Source organism: Sus scrofa, chromosome 5, assembly GCF_000003025.6.
Source record: "Sus scrofa isolate TJ Tabasco breed Duroc chromosome 5, Sscrofa11.1, whole genome shotgun sequence".
In the NCBI taxonomy this organism is placed as follows: domain Eukaryota; kingdom Metazoa; phylum Chordata; class Mammalia; order Artiodactyla; family Suidae; genus Sus; species Sus scrofa.
This window is the reverse complement of record NC_010447.5, coordinates 64,096,155-64,115,589: the sequence shown is the minus strand read 5'-3', so window position 1 is coordinate 64,115,589 and position 19,435 is coordinate 64,096,155. Positions and strand designations below refer to the sequence as shown.

Genomic DNA, 19,435 nt, shown 5'->3' with positions numbered 1-19,435 from the left:
CCACAATGGCAAGATTGCAAATTGTGTATTAAATTTCACATCCACGGTGGGAAAGCCATCCTCACGGAGGTAAGAGCTCCAACCTAGTAACAATGGCAATGAACCACCCCAGTCTAGTTCAACCATCCACTGAAGACGGCAGTGGTTGGCTGCTGCCTCTGGACTGCGATTTTCTCCTCTTCGCTGGTGGGGGCCTGCTAGAACTGCGAGGGGACATGGTGGGAGTCTTAGGTCCCTTGGGGGTGCCATTCTGTTTCTGGAAGGCAGTTTTCTTGAAAGATTGCTCTGGTAACTGCTGCTTTACCTTCTCAGCCCCTGTGGTGGTGTTTCCAAGGGGCTGATTGCAGTCCTCAGGCTTGAAAGCATCCTGGGTCTTGGAGAGGGATGGCACAGGAGGGATTTCTGGGTCCATGCCCTTGGGAGGAACACACTGCTTTGGGAAGGCAACTTTCTTGGAGGACTGCAGTTTGGGTGACTGTTTTAGTCTCCCAGCCACCTTTGGTTCCCTGACCACTACTGCTTTCTCAGCTGGCTGCTTGCTATCCTGGAGCTTGGAGGAAGGTTGGACCTTTGTGACAGAAGACACAGTGGACAATTCTGAGCCTGTCCCTTTGGAGACGCCATTCTGCTTTTGGAAAGAAGCCTTCTTGGGAAGTTGCCGTTTCTGCAGCCGCTGCTTTGCTTGCACAGCCACTCTGGCCTTCTTGGCAGGCTGGCTGCTGCGCTCAGGCTTGGGAGTCACCTCCCCTTTCGGGCTGGGCAAGTCTGGGTTTGTAGGGGTTGATGTTGCAGAATTTCCTGGGGTTAAAATTAAATAGAATGGTTTCAGAAAACAGGCCTCATCACTGAGCCTTGATCATCAGTGGTGGAGATAAGCAGAGGAAGTACAATAAGGAAACTGCCCGGGTACTATCTCTTGGCCAAGTGTTCCGCACAATTGGGAGGTATCTAAAAGTAGATTACTTAAGATTCAGATTACTTAACCTCACCTATACTCAAGTCGAATTTGAACCCGATATTAAAGAGAAGGGATCACTACCCATCCTTGGTCCAAAAGGTTTTTAGAGGAGGCTGTACCCCCTTGAGGCCAGCAGGTAACGAGACACTCTAAGGAGAGGTGAATCCTGAATAAACCTCAAGCATTGGGTGGGCCTTTCTTTTAATCAGGAAAGATTTTTGATGGAAATGCAAAAATCTTTTGGAAATGCAGATTTTGATGAGCTGCACACAGAGCAACTAGAAACAAGCTAGTCTTCATAAATGAAGACTGACATATATTAAACAGGTATTTAAATACAGATTTTTAAAGATAGAGCAAAAAAATTACAGGAAATTTTGCTACTTCTCAAAGAGATTTTTGTTCTGTTAATGTTCAGATGTGACTTCTGTTAGGAGGCACTGTTTATTAAAAGAAATCAACTCAGTAAGTCATGAAGTTTGTATCCAGAGAAGGCAGGCTTGCCTCTCTCTTTTCCAACTAAACCCAGGGTGACATCCCAGCAGGCAAAGCCCTCGGGCCTGTTTCAGCAACCCCACCCCACCCCTTGAGGCCAGACTCCTCAAGATGGCTGGGAAACAGATCTCCAATTAGTATGATAGGCTCAGAGAACCGCTGATAGTTCGGAGGAGTCGTGTGCCAACCCAGTGCCGACAAGGCTGGACCAGAAGAGGTCTATTACCAGTAAGGCAGCCTCGCCAAGAAGGAAGAGAAACCACACCCGCACTGCGAATGCATTTAGTGCCAAACAACTGCAGCCACTTGGCACAATCAAGGAAAAGGCCCCACCTGCATGAACCCTTTAACATACCCGAATGGGGTCCAAGCTTGGGAACAAATGTCGCTGGGATGAAAGGGGTCCCTCACCCAAGTAAGCAAAGCGGGGATAGGGAGGCAGAGACCCGACCCTTCCCTGCAGCCACCCTAAAAAGCTTCCTGAGAGGCAGAGAAAGCAAAGGTGGCAATGAATGTTACAGAGAGCTTACCTGTTTGGGACTGGGGGATAGAATTGGAGAACTTCTTGAACTTGGCAATAAAGAAACCATCCATGTTGTGGGTGTGAGGGTAGAAGCGGCGGGTAGAACGCAGAGTGGGGTGGAAGCGCCTTTCCCGGAAGCGGGTAAAGCCCTCCTGGCCGAAGTCCAGGCCAGTGGGCACAAGCCGCACATTCCTCTTCTTCAGTGCGTAGTCTACCACCCACTCATTCTCTTCCACCTGACATATGGGGGCAGATGGAGACGGAAGGAAAAGGCAAAGAGCTGGAGATGAAGGATGGGCTGAGGAGCCCCAACCCAGGCCCCCTGGGCTCCACTGCCAGGCCTCACCGTGATGGAGCAGGTGCAGTACACAAGGTAGCCTCCTGTCTTGGAGGTGGCACTGACAGAGTCGATAGCACTCAGGAGCAGCTCCTTCTGAAGGTGAGCACAGCGCAGAATGTCCTTCTCATCCTGTCCCCAGACAGAGAGATCCAGAGCATTGGAATTTCAAAAGGCACTGCTGGCTGCTCAGGGGGTCCCCCACCTCCCACTCTGGCTCTCCAGGCCCCAACCCCCACTTCAACTGGTCGCCCAACCCTGCCTCCGCACCTTGTTAGTCTTCACAGCTGGGTCCTTGGAGATGATCCCAGTGCCACTGCAAGGAGCATCCAGCAGGACTCGGTCAAAGCCCCCCACCACCTGGGGAAAAGGGCAGGATAATCAGCCATTCTGGGTAACCTGAGCCAAACCTTGTATTTCCTAGAGGCAAGTCTCAATATCCTGAGATCAGAAGAGGGCAGGTGGGCTGGAACACAATCTCAGGAGAGACACGCAGAAGGGAGCCCACCTTGGGGAACTGGCGCCCATCGTAGTTGCTGATGATGGTGTTGGTGACTCCCAGCCGGTGCAAGTTGCCCACGACACTCTTGAGCCGCTCAGCATTGGCATCGTTGGCGAGAATCACACCCGTGTTCTTCATGAGCTGGGCTGAAGGGCAGAGGGCACAGGCCTCACCAGCAGTTCCTCTGCTTCCAAACCTGCCAGCCACCCTCTAGCCCAGGAACGTGCTCATTCACTTCCCCAATAAGCTGCATTCCCCAGGTCCACAGTAAGGTGGTAGGTCTACCTGGTCTGTGCTGGCCCCTGGGATGAGCAAGGCTACCAGGGTGGTTTTTCCATTGTTACCAAACACCCTTCCGATCTGACGGACTGAGTTACTTCTAAGTAACATCAGCTTAATCAAATGGTTACGACTAGTGGTATACAGTGTCCCCATGCCAAGGGCTTCTACATGCACATCTCAACCCTTGCAACTGAAGCGTAACACTTAACAGCCAACTCAAGCACAATCACCGCACCGTTTTACAGGTGATGAGAGAGGACCAGGGGCTTGCCCGAGGCCATGTGGCCAGTAAGAGGCCCACATGGGGCTGGAACAGAGACTAACTCCAGAACCTGTGCCCTGTTTCTTAAGCACCAACAAATCAGCAACCCACCTAGACCCTCCTCTTACCAATGTAGCTGGTCTTTCCTCCAGGGGCACAACACATGTCCAGAATCCGCTCGTGTTCCTGGGGCGCCAAGGCCATGACAGGCAACATGCTGGACGCACCCTGTAGCATGTAGTGCCCAGCCAAGTACTCAGGAGTAGCACCTATGGAGGAGGACCCACCTGTGACATGCTGGAACAAGGGGGGAGGGGGACAAGGAAGGGCTGTTGGGCAGGGACCACTTACCAATGGGCACCGAGGAATCATACACCACGAGTCCAGTCTTTGACCACTTGCCCAGGGGATCCAGGTTAACCCCACGATTGATTAGTGCCTGAAGAGAAGATGGATGAAGGTTTTAAAACCTCAGAAGCTACTCTACCCAGAAAGCAGATGGAGACATGAAGCCCTGGTCCTGCCGGGAGGCCTGCGGCACCACAACCCTTAGAATTTAATCAGGATACAGTCATCACAGACAGTGAACAGTTTCTCCCATCTCGTCATGGTCTCCTTTTCCTTAGCCTCGGTTCTAATTCAAGGTTTGAACGCCATAACAAACTACCAGCTCCTGTTCTTTTATCTCCTGGAAATGAACTCTGATTTTCCAAGAGGTTCAGCCTTCTTACCATCCTAAAATTTAGCTTTAAAGATAATTACCAGCATACCTCCACATCAGAAGATCACAACACACAGGGATACATCACCGGTTCCCTAAACCCTTGGAAATGATGAGCTTAAAATACTGCTTGTGCAAGCGTGTCGTGTATTCTCCCGGGGGCAGCAATCTCACCAGCTTCTCAATGAATGAGGCAGACGAGCCCTTCCACCATTTCTTTGTAAGGCAGCACTTCTATTGTGATTGAACCAGCCAAACAAATCCAGCTTGACACTAGGTCTATCTAGGTTTAGGGTTCATGCCTGTACCAAGAAATGCTCAGGTCCTAAGATCCCTCAAGTTGCGGTGGGACTCGGGGGTCTCTTCAGCTCACAGAAATCAGAGTGCTTCCCTGAGACAAGCAAACCTCAAAGCCCACCCCTCACCTGAGCAAGGTCTCGGCGCCGGGTCTTCAACGTATTGGTCCTGAGGGTGATGGGCCGAGGCACCTCATTAGCTTCCAAGAACTCCACCAGCTGGGACAGAGGATGACAGGGGCTCAGTCACAAGAGCAGAGAGCAAGGGGGCTGGCTGCCTTCTCACACAGGGTAAGAGAGAAGGTGAGGCTAGCAGAGCAGGGAGGGCATCAGACTAGCAAGTAAGTACCTCAGACAGAGGGAAGAGGTCCATGAGCTTGCCAAGGAGAAAGTCTCCGTAGGAGTAATAAGTGGCCAAATCCTTCCGAAGCCGCTGCAGATATTCAGCACGAGACCGACCCTCCTCCCGCTGAGTCCCAAAATCACGCAACACTCCCACTATATCTTGGATGCGCTTGTGAACTCGCTGCAAGTCTGGAGCCTGGGCATGTGGTTCCGTTAAGAACTGTTTCCCAGTGTCCCTGGGCCTGGAAATCCCTTCTCCCAAGTACCTCCCCACCATGCCTCCCCCTGCACCAGAAGGATATCCTGCTCCATCTCTCCAGCAAGGGGCAGTACAAAAGGCTCCTCCTCATCCACATTGATCTGGAGGCCCCCTTCTGTCTCATCATCTTCTCTAGGGCCTGACTCAGGGGATTCCTCCTCCTCTTCCTCAGTCTCCTCCTCACTCCACTGGCTCCTGTAAACAGGTCCAGGAACAAAATGGTTCACAGATCAAAGCAGACACCACCTCCTTCCTCACACTTCACTCCAGCCGCTGCCTGTTCTCCACCCTAAGAGTTTCCCAAACTTACCCAGTAACAGCTTCCTGGGCCTTCTGCTTTCGAGCAGCCCTTTCAATGGGCAGCAACTGAAAAAAAGACACAAGGGGCTGGTGCCGCAAGGCCTGTCCTTCCGCCAGCCCACATAATACTTCCGGCCTCTGTTATTTTATTTTTTCCTAAATACAACTATAACTCTTGCTCCAAAAAAGAAATAGACTCTGAAAATAGGAATATATAAGACTGGCACAATATCTACCATCAGTGAACTACAGCGACAGATTGAAAGGGTTCGTTGTACTTTTCTTTCCATTCCTGTTTGTACACAGGTGTGGGGGACAAAAATTGCCCTTGGATACCCACTTTGCCATATCCTCCTCCAGACCTACTCCACGTTTCTCACGCAGTTAAAATCATTACGCATTTTCAAGAGTGTTTCTTGACTTTTTTCATAGTTAGATCACAAGCATTTTCACAAACATAACGGCCAACTGTTAATTAGCATACGAATAAACCACAATTAACTTAAGCATATTGGGCATTTGGAAGTTTCCAGAGTTTTGGCGTTATGGTCCACATGGTGCCTCTAAGTCTCAAAATAGTAGCTCTGTAAAGGGGGGGGTTGTGGGACAAAGGTGCAAGTGGGGACTTTCTTTGTATTCCATACAAAGAAATTGCTTCAATTTTCCTAATTACACACTCACATACTAACTGTACAGTACATAATAACTTCTCCTACTTCAGTAAATAAATCGTTGTCTACGTTTTGGATCCTCTTCCTAGGACAGAATCACCAAGTCAAAAGAAAAAAATCTTTTTTTTTTGTCTGTTTGACATTTCTTGGGCTGTTCCCACGGCATATGGAGGTTCCCAGGCCAGGGGTCAAATCAGAGCTACAGCTGCCGGCCTACGCCGGAGCCACAGCAACACAGGATCCGAGCCGCGTCTGCAACCTACACCACAGCTCATGGCAACATCAGATCCTTAACCCACTGAGCAAGGCCAGGGATCGAACCCGCAACCTCTGGTTCCTAGTCGGATTAGTTAACCACTGAGCCACAACGGCAACTCCCCAAAGAAAAAATCTTTTTGAGGTTCACAGATACCAAATAAAATCCTTGTCCTCTACACAGGCTTATCCTCGTCACCAAGGGACAGTCAGTCTCAACGATCTGGAAAGACTCAAAAAGGCAAAGATCGCTTCCTGGAGACCCAGAGAGACAGAGCTCACCTCTTCACTGTCATCCTCTTCTTCGTCCTCTGAACTGGAGTTGGCTCCATAGTCATCTACCATATCGGCATCACTGTCCTCAGAGCCCCAGAGGTCCCCCTCGTTCACCACACCACCCTCTTCAGAGTCTTCCTCCTCTCCCTCCTCCTCACTGCTATAGGCTGATGCTGGGCGCTTCTTGCCTTGAGCAGCATTAAATAAGGACAGGGCTCCCTTCTTACTCGGTGTCTGGACGGCTCCTGCAGAGATCCCAAAGGGTTTGAATACCGGGCTGAGAGCAGTCACACATTAATGAGGCCTGTACTCTCTACCCCCACAAATGTCCTTTGGCTGTTCCTTTCACTCCAGAAATGATCAGCAAGCTCTTCCCTACCCAGGACCCAGTGTACTCCTCACATAGCACCCAGCTCCTATTTTCACTGACCTTTTGGTAGCTTTCCAGGCAATGGTCTGGCCCCAGGGGATTTATTTGTCTCACGGACTTCAGCAGAGCCCAACCTCCTCTTGGCTGCCCTGAAAAGACATAAGGAGTAAGGAAATGGAATACCCCTCCAGGCTCTGCCACTTCCCACTGCAGGGAACCATGACAGTCCCCAAAGAGCCCTTTCCATCAGCAGGGTCACATGGGATCATGTGCCCAAAGATGAGCAGGACCAATTTAATCTGCCTGTGTAACATAAATGTGGACATTCACACTCACCTCTTTCTTTCCTTTTTTTTTTTTTTTTTTTTTTTGGTCTTTTTAGGGCCGCACCTGAGGCACATGGCTGTAGCCACCGGCATACACCACAGCCACAGCCACGCCAGATCCGAGCCTCGTCTGCAACCTATGCCACAGCTCATGGCAACACTGGATCCTTAACCCACTGAGCGAGTCCAAGGATTGAACCTGCATCCTTAAGGATGCTAGTAGGATTCGTTTCCACTGAACCACGACAGGACTCCTACACTCACCTCTTTCGAGCACGACTGGACAGCCTCTTGGAATTTTCATCACCAGCTGTTTAAAAAATCAAAAAAAGGAAGAGAGGAGGTTATGAGAAAATAAAAAGCAGGAGAGAAAATAAAAGGGCAGAGAATTAGGACAGTAGTTAAAGGGAAGAGATTGTAACTCACTCCACTGTGCTCTACAGGGAGCCGGGTAAAGAGATGTAAAGGAGCTGATCGCCATCTGGCTGCTCATCAACCAAATCCAAACTGGGCCTCCCTCCAGACTGATTTCAAAAAATAGCATCATCGCCATTCTGAAACTTTCAAATCTTTCTTCTGCCCTTTCTTTTATCTAATCAGTTGCCAACCACAGATTTCAAAACTACTGCTTTTCCTATATTCTCCAAGAAATAGAAAGTTTAAAGCCCTCCTATTTTTTTTTTTTTTCCTTTTGTCCTTTTTTTAGGGCTGCACCGGAGGCGGCTTATGGAGGTTCCCAGGCTAGGGGTCCAATCAGAGCTGTTGCTGCCAGCCTACACCACAGCCACAGCAACGCCAGATCCTAGCCATGTCTGCAAACTACACCACAGCTTAGGGCAGCACCGGATCCTTAACCCACTGAGCAAGGCCAGGGATCGAACCCGCAATCTCATGGTTCCCAGTCGGATTCATTTCCACTGCACCAAGACTGGAACTCCATAAAGCACTATCATTTTATAACTATACAAATTAACCTCTCAGCATCCATTTCCTCGGCAGTGCCTCTCTCACAGGACACAGAGAATGAAGTGATATAATGTGTCCAGCGGGTTCAGCATTGTATTTACCACTTACCTATACTTCAATAAACTGCATCTTTTAGACAATACTCAACACAAACTACCTGCAGTAGACTCCTGACCAAGTGGGAGCCAGCTCTGTGCCTTCCCATCTCCTCTACAATGCAGTTCACAGTGACTGGACTGTCCCGTTCCCAACTTCCACCTGCTAAAATGTCACCCACTTCTCAAAACCCAACTTCTTTTTTCTCCTTCTCTTCTTTTTTTGTCTTACAATCTTTTGTGTCCAGGGCTGATTTTCAATAGATCACACCAAGGGAGCTGCATGGCTACCTATGAAACCCCCACACAGAAGCAGGTCATCTAAGAAGAGCTTAGTGCAAAACCCAACTTCTTGGAAGTTCCTGCTGTGGTGCAGTCGCTTAACGATCAGTATGGTAGGTCACAGCTCCAGTTTGGATTCGCTCCCTGGCCTGGGAACTTCCACATGCTGCCGAGACGGCCAAAAAAAAAAAAAAAAAGTCACAAAATCTTTTCAAACTTGGCAACTCCGTGGAATCCTGCTTCCTCTGAAGGCCCTAAACATTAAACCACACATCTCCTTGCATGGGAACTTGTGCCCGTCACATCTTCCCTAATTTCTAAACGTTTATGAGATTGTTCCATTCATATTTACTTCCTAATAACTCATGAACACACAATCTAAAAAACTGAGGGATTACACTACAGATGGAAGAACGGCGCAAAAGCTAGAGAATCGGAAGGGGACGGGCACGCCTGACCCTTACCTGCAGGCAAGAATCTGACGAGTTCGGTCTCAGCACCTTTCTGCTTTCGGGCCTTTCGGCCCGGCCCGCGTTTCTCCTTCGTAGGGTCCAATTTGCGCCCCATGGTACTGAGGAAAACAAAAACGAGAGACAGTAGAGTGGCGCGTGTTGTCCGGGAAAGGCAGAGAGCAGACGAAGCAAGTTGAAGTGGAAAAGGGCACTGCCTTGACGAGAACCTCGACTCAGCAGCCCCACTGCCCCTCGAGGCCTGGCCACACCTCCACTACACGCTGAGCCCCGGGCCCTGGGTCCCACACCGCTGGTACAACGTCCCCTTCCCACGCCCCGGTCCAAGTGGACGCCTCACCCTTCCTTCCTCGACTTCCTGCAGAAGACCCGCCCGAAGCTGCAGCTCACCTGGAAGCGGGTCCAGTCCCGAGAAGGCCCTAGGAAGCAGCGACAGCACTCCACGTGTGGTGCGGGGCTGGCGCTCCGACGCCACACCACGGGAACGTCTCGCGCAAGCGCACAGCGCGCCCGCTGAGGCCCCGCCTCTTCCGGGCTTCCCGTCCGCCGCGGAAGCCGGAAGTTTCATTCGCGCGGCCGCGCGGGGCAGGCGGTGCAGAGGGCGGCCGGGGAGGACCGCTCTGCTCTCTCCCAGGTGGAGAAGGCGGCGCGTAGGGGGACGCCTTTAGCTTCCCCGCCCTTCCCTCCAGATGTGGGCCTTACGCCTTATGGCGGATTTCGTCCGAAAAACTGGTACCCAAAAGACGGCCCCTCCCTTCGGACGGAGGCGTCAGAGCCGGACCCTCTTTCGCCCCACGTCTCAAGGTCGCACCCACTCCCAAGTCCTGTGACTTTGAAACCTTCTTCCTTGACACCATACCCCGCGCTGCCCCTCAGGTAAGGGAACTCTCTGCCTTGGTTCCCATACGAGAGGTCGGGAGGACGGCATCTTGTGTTCTCACTTCACACAAACAGAAAACCCAGAGCAGCCTTTCTTGAAATAAACCCTAAGGTGGTGCTTAGCAGCTGTTCAAAACTGCTCCGGCACTTCGCTGGTTTGTCTTCGCAATGTTGCGAGGAAGATTCTCCTTTGATTCTCTACAGCAGACATCTACAGCCTGGAGACGGCCGCGAAGCTGGGAGTCAGGCTTAGGCTGTGAACCCAGGGGGCTCCGGAGCTCCTCGCAGCGTGCAGGTGGTGGCGGCCGGAGCACGAGGGTAGGTGCACAGTCCAGATTTCGTGGAGTCTCAGGACACAAGGAAACCCTTGGTCTTCAGCTGCACTGTCCCAAGGCTCCCGTCGGACACACCCACCTGCACCTACACCCACACTGAACCAGAGCACTAAAATACAAGGAAACTTTTATTTTCAATTTTTGTCAAGAAATTTGCTGTGGTTTTTTATGCTTTTGGTTCTTTTCCTTTTTTTTTTTTTTTTTTTTTCCAACTTTATTTCATTCTAGCCGCTCAGGGGCTGGAGCCGCTGGGTTCCTGGTATTAAAAAGATGCCAACAGAGGTAGCTGTGTCTCGCCCAGGGGCCCGGCCCACTGTGAATACCCCCCAAAAAGGAGAAATGAAAACACAAAATAAACCAACAAAATAAAACCAAAAGGAGGAAGAAATTCAGATCATTTTCTTCAAGCCTGGCGGGAACCCACAACAGTTTGTGTGTAACAGACGTTACAGTGGGGAGAAGCCAGGGCCCAAAAGGCCAGCCCGCCAGCTCCCTGCAGATGGCGCCGGCGCTACTGCTGCATGTCTCTCCAGCAGGAAGGGCACCACTGCCCCTCACTCCCTCCCCTCCCCCAGTGCACTGGGGGCTGTTCCTCTACAGCTTGGAAGATGGGGCAGAAGGGAGGAGAGGGTCTCTCAGGCCCCCAGGGGAGAAGCTGGGCAAGGGAAAGTGAGGAAGGTCACTGCTCAGCGGTGGACGTGGTATCATCCATCTGGATCTTCACTGCTGCTGGGCTACCTAGAGAAAGAGAGAGCCAAGAGGGTCAGAATGTCAGACCCCAGGAACCCTCCTGACCCCAAAGGAACTCACTGGTGGACCAGCCCCACCTGCCCAATGTGTAAAGCCAGGGACAGACAGCAACGTTACAAGTTCCAGAGTGGCTCTGCTGGAACAGATGGCCAGAGGAAAATGGTCCTATACCTGCTGTGGAGTCGGTTCAGGTGCCCGGTTTGCCAGGCGGCTGAGAATGTTACGCTCGGACATCTGTAGCCTCACAGCAACTGGGGGAATTCGGGCAATAGTAGCTGGGAGTCGAGTCACATCGGCTTTCATGTCACTCAGCAGTTCTTCTAGCTGTTTCAGAACTGCATGGGGGGGAAAAAAGGCGGTGAGCCGTGGTGGTCAAGACCTAGGCCCATCTTATAATATGTGGACCGGCTTTCCCATCACTTCTCAATGATCAAGTGACGTGCTGGAGTGCTGTCTTGTCAGTCACCTGACCTGGCTCCACCACGCTCAAATTCCTATTCCTCATATTCCAATTCCAAGTGTCCATGATTCTATGTTTTAAAGTTACCTCTGTCTCTTGATCCCTGTCTCTATCTCCATCACTTTTATTTTTTCTTGACTGTGCCTGCAGCATGCAAAAGCTTCCAGGCCAGGGAGAGAACCATGCCACAGCAGTGACAACACCAAATCTTTAACCACTAGGCCACCAGGGAACTCCGCCACTTCTTAAATAGCTATTCCTATTTCTTTCCTCTCCACTTTTGGAGCTGTCTCCCTCTTCCTTTATAACAGCTGCCTTTTCCTCATTTCACCCTCCACCCCCTCACAATGTCTTACCTTTAATTAGAAACAGGATGTTGAAAGGGGGTCTAGAAAGCACAAGATCGTAAATAACCTGAAGTTACCTCTAAAGTAGCCCAGATAACACTATGTATTATTCTGGGTTGCTCTCCACCTCTCCAAAAAGCTGAGTATATTCAAGAAGTTAAGAGGCAAAGAACTACTGTCCTTGATTGCCTGTGAGATATTAGCTTCCTGAGGAGGAAGGCAAAGCTCCCCAAATGTGTTGGGGAGGGACAGAGAAAGAAGGAGGCTAAGTCAGCAGGAGGCAGGGGAGCCACTGGCTACCTTTGTGCAGGACCGCATTGGCTGGCTTGTTTCCTGCCATTGACTCCTTGGACAGGTGCTGATGACTCTCCGCCAAACACTCCACCTCAGCAAAGCGGGTGTTCAGGGCCATGGAAGGGTGGGAGGGGTCCTCTGACATGTTCAGGTAAGCTGCCCGACGCAGCTGTTCCTCAATCACCAGGGCTTGTTCTAAGAGCTGGACAAGGGATAAAGAGATGGGCATTGGAATGATAATTCACTTGGCTTAATTCTGACGGGCCTCTGAGAACCTGTGAAGAACCTTAGGAATGGCTCCCTCACACCTGAACTGGTGTTCAACACCAATTCAACATTACATTGGCTTTTTTATCCCTCTTTGGTGGTCCAAGTTTTTTAAGTTATCTTACTGATTCACTTTTACACAAAAATGATAAAAACTCAATTTAGAAAATACAGAATGTATAAAGCATCAAAATCACAATTCTACCTCCTAAAAACAGTTAACATTTGATGTGTTTCCTTATATTTATTTTTTTATGTATTAAGATCCTATGTATTTGGAGTTCCCGTCGTGGCGCGGTGGTTAACGAATCCGACTAGGAACCATGAGGTTGCGGGTTTGGTCCCTGCCCTTGCTCCGTGGGTTAATGATCCGGCGTTGCTGTGAGCTGTGGTGTAGGTTGCAGACGCGGCTCGGATCCCGCGTTGCTGGGGCTCTGGCGTAGGCTGGCGGCTACAGCTCCGATTGGACCCCTGGCCTGGGAACCTCCATGTGCTGCGGGAGCGACCCAAAGAAATAGCAAAAGGACAAAAAAATAAAAAATAAAAAAAATAAAATGTATATAAAAAAAAGATCCGGGAGTTCCCGTCGTGGCGCAGTGGTGAACGAATCCGACTAGGAACCATGAGGTTGCGGGTTCGGTCCCTGCCCTTGCTCAGTGGGTTAACGATCCGGCCTTGCCGTGAGCTGTGGTGTACGTTGCAGACGCGGCTCGGATCCCGAGTTGCTGCGGCTCTGGTGTAGGCCGGTGGCTACAGCTCCAATTTGACGCCTAGCCTGGGAACCTCCATATGCCGCGGGAGCGGCCCAAGAAATAGCAACAACAACAGAGAGACAAAAAGACCAAAAAAAAAAAAGATCCTACATATTTATAATTTCATTCACAGTTACGTAGTAAAAAAAAATCTTCATTATTAAAAACAAAAAAAATCTTGGAGTTCCCATCGTGGCTCAGTGGTTAACAAATCCGACTAGGAACCATGAAGTTGCAGGTTCGATCCCTGGCCTTGCTCAGTAGGTTAAGGTTCCAGCATTGCCCATGAGCTGTGGTATATAGGTCACAGATGCGGCTCAGATCCCGTGTGGCTGTGGTGTAGGCTGGCAGCTGTAACTCCGATCAGACCCCTAGCCTGGGAACCTCCATATGCTGCAGATGCAGCCCTACAAAGCAAAAAAAAAAAAAAAAAAAAAAAAAAAAAAAAAAAAAAAAAACCACAAAACTATATTATTAACTGGTCTTCATAAAAGATGACTTAACAGTTACACGGCAGTCCCTCCTATGGATAGTGCTTGTTTTACTCTTCTAAAATTATTCCTGTTGTTTCTTTTCTTCATATGTCAATCCCATTTCTTTCCTTCCTTAATAGGCGGCCTTTCTAATATACTTACTGTGTGTCTTTTTTGAGTTTTCTTGAAGACTAAGTATTGTTTTACGTGCACATTTCTAATTAAAGAATGTTTTTTGGTATAAAATGGTTTTTCCTCCTTTCACCATTACACATCTTTTTTAAAAATCCTTTTGTTATGTGCATTTTGTTACTTCTGTTGCTTACTTTGTGATGTGAATCCACATTTACCTACCCACACCCTCAAAGTGCAACATCCAAGTTATCTCTAGGCCCCACCACCAAAATTCGTACTGCAACCAACACTTGCCCATGCTGCCTCATGGAGCTGTGTAAACGGTCCTTTGAAATATATTCCAAGGGACAGAATGCTGATTCATGAGTTATGAGACTTACTTTGCTCAAATATCCACTGGTTCTTAAAAAGAATCCATTAGGGGTCAAGAAAAAGGTGAGTATGAGAATAATGGACTATTGTTTCTTCCACAAGACTGGCTCCATCAGGATCTACTAACTTTATCCCCAGACAGACTAAGAACCTACTTTCAGTCTATATACTGTCTCCTTCACCAACTCCTGCACCAAACTATGAGCTTTCTCCAGGATCAGTCCTTGCCTGTTTTTTTCTCCCCCCCCCCTTTTTTTTTTTTTTTTGCTTTGTACGGCTGCACCTGCAGCATATAGAGGTTTCCAGGCTAGGGGTCGAATAGAGCTACAGCTGCTGGCCCACACCGCAGCCACAGTAATGTGGGATTCCCAGACCCACTGAGCGAGGCCAGGGATCGAACCCACAGAATCATGGATACTAGCTGGATTCATTTCCGCTGCCACAATGGGAACTCCCAGCTGTTGTGGTTTTTTTTGTTTGTTTTTTTTTGGTCTTTTTGCCTTTCCTAGGGCCGCTCCTGCGGCACATGGAGGTTCCCAGGCTAGGCGTCAAATTGGAGCTGTAGCCACCGGCCTGCACCAGAGCCACAGCAACATGGGATCCAAGCCAAGTCTGTGACCTACATCACAGCTCACAGCAACGCCGGATCCCTAACCCACTGAGCAAGGGCAGGGACCGAACCCGCAACCTCATGGTTCCTAGTCGGATTCGTTAACCACTGTGCCACGACAGGAACTCCACAGCTGTTGTATTAAAGCATTTTCTGGAGAAAGCTCTCCCCTCCTGGCAACAACCAGCACCTCTATGCAAATAAGCTGGTGCTTTTCAAACCAGTCATCTCAGGCACTGACTGTTCCGATCCCACTTATGCATGATTGACCACTTTGATCCCACTTTTTTACGGTGCGGGGGGGGGGGGTTTACTGGGAAGGTATTTACTTGTGAGAAACACCTAAGGTCTTATCTAAAACTAATTCTTTCCCATACACTGCTCCCTCTCCTCTTACTTCCCTGACCTGCCAATGATAATTTAACTTTTTCAGCAACTCAGACTCAAAACTCCAGTTATTTTTGGAATCTCACTCCTTTTTATCTCAAATCCAGTAAAGTCAGTCAGGGGTCAGCAAACTATGGCCTGTGGGCCAGACCTGGGCTACTGCCTGTTTTTGGATAGTCCAAGTATGGGTCTTGTTTCGTTTTGTTTTATGGCCACGTATGGAAGCTTCCAGGCTAGGAGTGAATTGGAGCTGCAGCTGAAGCCTACACCACAGCCACAGCCATGCTGGATCTGAACCTCCTCTGTGACCTACATCACAGTTTGTGACAACACTGGATCCTGAACCCACTGAGCAAAGCCACATCTTCACAGACACTGTATGAGATTCTTAAACCCACTGAGCCACAAGGGGAACTCAAGAATGGGTATTTTAATTCTTAAATGGTTGGAAAAAAGCCAAAATAATGGTCTGTAACTTACATGAAGGTCAAATTTTAGTGCCCATAAATAAAGCTTTACTGGAACACACTCTATTTATATTCATTTATCACCTAGGGCTGCTTGCACACTATAACAGAGTGTCAATGTCCCATAAAGCCTGAAATACTCTCAGGCCCCTTAAAAGAAAAGGTTTGATGATCCCTATAGTAAATCAGTAAATCCTGTAAATTCTTTTCCACTTTCCACAACCAGCATCACAGCCCAGCTCGTGCCTACCTCATGCCTATATGATAGTTCTGTAATCTCATGAATGTTCTGTTTCAATCTCCCTTGGTTGTATCCAAACCCTTCACAAACCCTCAATGGCTGCCCATGAACCATAAGGTAAAGCCCAACTCTCTTATCTGGTGCCAAAAACCCTCCTCCAGCCCTTACCTCTTTATGGCTCCAGCCTACCTCCCACCATCACCAACACAGCTGACTTCTACACCCCACCTGGACTATTTGCTATTTCCAAACACCCCAAGCCCTACAGCCTCTCTTTGCCCAGCCTAATCCCTTTGTCTCAGACAGCCTTCCAATTCTATCCAACAGTCTCTATTACATTCATCAAAACTTCATTCCAATGCCACCTTCTCCATGAAGCATTTGTGAGCTCTCTCCCCACTCCCCACACTCCCTCTGGAGGACTTTTTTGTGGATCCAGCAATCTCCTTCCCAACACAGAGAATGGCATTCATTTGATCACACATTTGCCACTACTTTAAACTGAAAGCTCCTCCTTGAGAACAGGCACCAGGCCTATCTCTGTGCCACCCACCTCTTGGCACATGGTGTTTAAAGGTTTATTAGTGTACCTTCCTCATTACCCCACTTATACTCGGCCCAAGATCCACGTGTCCCATCTTCTTGGTATCCCATTTTCATGGTCTGCACACAACGTGCCATAGACATCGGCTGAATTCCTAAATAAGACTCCCCTTCCGCCCTGGGCTTAGTAATAGCCCTAGTGATTCTGAAAATGGAGCTCGACACCTTTGCACCCACCCCACCCCTCATCCACACAAACGCTCAGACCCAGAAAAAAGTACCTCCAGCCCGTGTCAGCCCTGCCTCCTTAGAGATCTGATTGAGCCCCACCTCTGTATCTTTTCCAAACATTCCAACCTGCAGTGTCCCCCCAGCACACCCACTGCACTGGCCTGTCATTCACTAGACACAGTCATCTCCAGCCTTTGAATAGCTGGTTAATTTTCAAATCTGTATGTCTCTCTCTTTTTTGGCTGCACCCGCAGCATGCAGAAGTTGCAAAGCCAGGGATCAAACCTGAGCTATAGTAGTGACAATGCCAAATCCTTAAACTCTAGGCCACCAGGAAACTCCCCAAATCTGTATGTCTTATCTCTAATATTTAAAGTAGTTGGGATGAAAGCCTTCCAAAGAATACAAAAAGTTAAGTACACAGGAGAATACAACAAACAGTGTGGCTGAATGAGCAGACTCCCTTCCGCACTTTAAAGGCCGTCACCTCAACGCTCCTTTCCTTCCCATCATGCTCACCTTGAACCTTCGGGCTAGAAACTTATTCTTGATCTCTAAGAAATTGCCACGGTTCATTTCACCTTTGAAAGGCTCATTGAGGATAGCATAGCGTGGGTCATTCTGGATGTCCTGCCACCGGGCATAGCCATGGCTGTTGGAAAATTGCTCAGGAAAAACGCAACAAGGAATGAACTTCAAACTGTGGGACCTTCAGAAACCATCACCAAGAACCTCAGCCCAGACTCAGGCAAAGGATACTTTATGATGCCAGCCAGCAGCCAGTAGTCATGCCGTCGATGCCAGATCTCATAGGTCTTCTTGGTGACTGTGGCTGCCCGCTCCTCATTCTGCCAAAGGGAATGCAACTCTGAAGAGGAATTTGAGGAGGTTTGGGGAGAAAAAGAAAAGCAAATCTCTGTAAGAATTCAAAAAGCTACTTATTCCTGACCCCTCAAATACCAACTTCATGTGCCCCATGGATCCCAGAGGAGTCTGCAACCAGGCTGGCAATCCCTCAACTAGGAGATAGCAAAGTCTCTATACCCTGATTTCTGACAAAAACCCTAATTTCACCTCAAATCCTTCTAATCCCAATGGGGCCCTCTTTTTCTTACCAGTAAAACCACCATCTGCAATGTTGAACATGAAACGCTGTTTAATATTTTTCTTCTGCTTTTCATCATTCAGGTCCTTTGGGGTCTCTCCATTCTGAAGCATCACCTCTTTTTTCTCTTCTTCTTCTTTCTTCTCTTCTACAGGATATGCAGAAGGAAAAACGTCAGCTCCAGACAGAAGCCCAGCACCATGGCCCTCAGCCATAGCACCATAGGCTACAAAATATCCATCTGCCTCCACCCTTTCTCCACATAAGTGTTTTTCAAACCCAGAAGAAGGGGCCACCGGCCCCCAACCATTGACAGCCACACATGGCGAGAGATGGAGTATTCTAGCTTGGGATAAAATGGCTCTACAGGTATGGATGGGGAACCTGGGGAGGGAAGGGCATCCCAGAGATAAAGTCCTTCCTTTCAGTTCCGAGTCCTCTTAAAGCACAGGCAGCTTCTCCAAACATTCACCTTTGTCCTCCACCACAATGGGAATCAGATCGCCTGCCGCCTTCTCCTCCGCCTTCTCCACGTCAGCAACACCTGTGGGGGCAGAGAGCATTGACAGTGTACCTGAAGAAGAGGGTTCTCTGTCCTATGCTATTCGCACCTGGAAGAGTCCTAAACCTCAATCTCAATGATTATACTCATAAAAGATGTCTTCAGGGAGAAAAAGCCCTCAATTTAAAAATGAAGGGTGGAGTTCCTGTCGTGGCACAGTGGTTAACGAATCCGACTAGGAACCATGAGGTTGCGGGTTCGATCCCTGCCCTTGCTCAGTGGGTTAACGATCCGGTGTTGCCGTGAGCTGTGGTGTAGGTTGCAGACGCGGCTCGGATCCTGAGTTGCTGTGTCTCTGGCATAGGCTGGCAGCTACAGCTCCGATTAGACCCCTAGGCCTGGGAACCTCCATATGCCGCGGCAACGGCCCAAGAAATGGTAAAAAGACCAAAAAATATTAATAATAAAAAAAAATAAAAACCAAGGGTAGGAGTTTCCATTGTGGCACAGTGGAAGTGAATCTGACTAGTATCCATGAGGATGCAGGTTCAATCCCTGGCCTCGTTCGGTGGGTTAAGGATCTGGGGTTGCTGCAAGTTGTGGCACAGGTCACAGACGGGGCTCAGATAAGTCATGGCTGTGGCTGTGTCGTAAGGTTGGCAGCTGCAGCTCCAATTCAACCCCTAGCCTGAGAACCTCCATATACTGAGGGTGTGGCCCTGAAAAAAATAAAATTTTTTTGAATAAAAATAAAAATCAAGGGTACAAGATTTTTCAGTATGTATTCTTCCTCCAGACGTCTCTCCAGCCAGCTGGAGGTCCAAGAGCAGCTGTGGTTCATAGAGATCTGTAGTGCTTGAAAATGTGGATACCTTTGGGATCTGTCTCCATAGGTTCCTCTGTTCTCTCTTTCACCTCTGCCTTTTCCACTTTCTCCTCTCCCTCCGGGGGTTCAATGAGGACCTTTTCATCCTCTGAGGCAGGGACAGGGGGCTGTGTACACTGCAAAGGAAAGAAGACAGAAGCTGAAGCAGGCAGGCCAGCACCCAGGCAGGAGAAGGGGCTGTATCCATTTGCCTCTGGTGTGCCATCTAGTCACCCCCATCTCTTACCTCAACAGTGGCCTCAGGGGCTGCAGATTTAACCTCCTTTTCTCCTTCTGCACTCTCTTCTTCTTTGAGGCTATTTTCCTCTATTTTTATCCCATCCTCTGCAGACCAACAATAGGCATTAATTAAGGAGAAGGCCCCAGATCAGAAAAAGAGATTACTGATCTCAATTTGTCTCGTCTTAA

The 19,435-nt window shown here is 49.1% G+C and overlaps 2 protein-coding genes and 1 long non-coding RNA gene across 7 annotated transcripts in view; 1 reads left to right on the top strand and 2 right to left on the bottom strand.

Moving 5' to 3' along the window:
- NOP2 (NOP2 nucleolar protein) lies at positions 8 to 9,577 on the bottom strand. Of its 2 annotated transcripts, none has more exons than NM_001244246.1 (16): positions 9,382 to 9,481; positions 8,986 to 9,092; positions 7,443 to 7,488; positions 6,913 to 7,001; positions 6,489 to 6,727; positions 5,291 to 5,346; positions 5,024 to 5,175; positions 4,726 to 4,925; positions 4,506 to 4,595; positions 3,711 to 3,798; positions 3,488 to 3,628; positions 2,822 to 2,961; positions 2,584 to 2,673; positions 2,323 to 2,445; positions 1,984 to 2,212; positions 8 to 798 (listed from the first exon to the last, which is right to left on the bottom strand). In NM_001244246.1, the coding sequence occupies exons 2-16, from the start codon at positions 9,086 to 9,088 to the stop codon at positions 119 to 121; spliced, it is 2,466 nt and encodes an 821-aa protein (NP_001231175.1). In that variant the 5' UTR covers positions 9,089 to 9,092; positions 9,382 to 9,481; the 3' UTR covers positions 8 to 118. The 2 variants fall into 2 exon arrangements, with proteins under 2 accessions (NP_001231175.1, XP_013842751.1); XM_013987297.2 differs by having other exon boundaries at positions 9 to 798; positions 6,913 to 6,996; positions 9,382 to 9,577.
- LOC102162288 lies at positions 9,694 to 10,589 on the top strand. The gene is made up of 2 exons (XR_297162.3): positions 9,694 to 9,867; positions 10,075 to 10,589. It is a non-coding gene; the product is annotated as an uncharacterized LOC102162288 (long non-coding RNA).
- Positions 10,378 to 19,435, bottom strand: part of CHD4 (chromodomain helicase DNA binding protein 4) — a 33,586-nt gene continuing 24,528 nt past the window's right edge. For all 4 annotated transcript variants that reach the window (XM_021092425.1, XM_021092427.1, XM_021092426.1 and 1 more), the window contains exons 32-40: positions 19,254 to 19,351; positions 19,014 to 19,143; positions 18,112 to 18,183; positions 17,650 to 17,787; positions 17,294 to 17,402; positions 17,054 to 17,186; positions 12,063 to 12,258; positions 11,127 to 11,290; positions 10,378 to 10,943 (exon numbers count right to left, since the gene is read on the bottom strand). In XM_021092425.1, the coding sequence (XP_020948084.1) occupies positions 10,926 to 10,943; positions 11,127 to 11,290; positions 12,063 to 12,258; positions 17,054 to 17,186; positions 17,294 to 17,402; positions 17,650 to 17,787; positions 18,112 to 18,183; positions 19,014 to 19,143; positions 19,254 to 19,351 (1,058 nt within the window). In that variant the 3' untranslated portion in view covers positions 10,378 to 10,925. The remainder of the gene's footprint in view (positions 10,944 to 11,126; positions 11,291 to 12,062; positions 12,259 to 17,053; positions 17,187 to 17,293; positions 17,403 to 17,649; positions 17,788 to 18,111; positions 18,184 to 19,013; positions 19,144 to 19,253; positions 19,352 to 19,435) is intronic.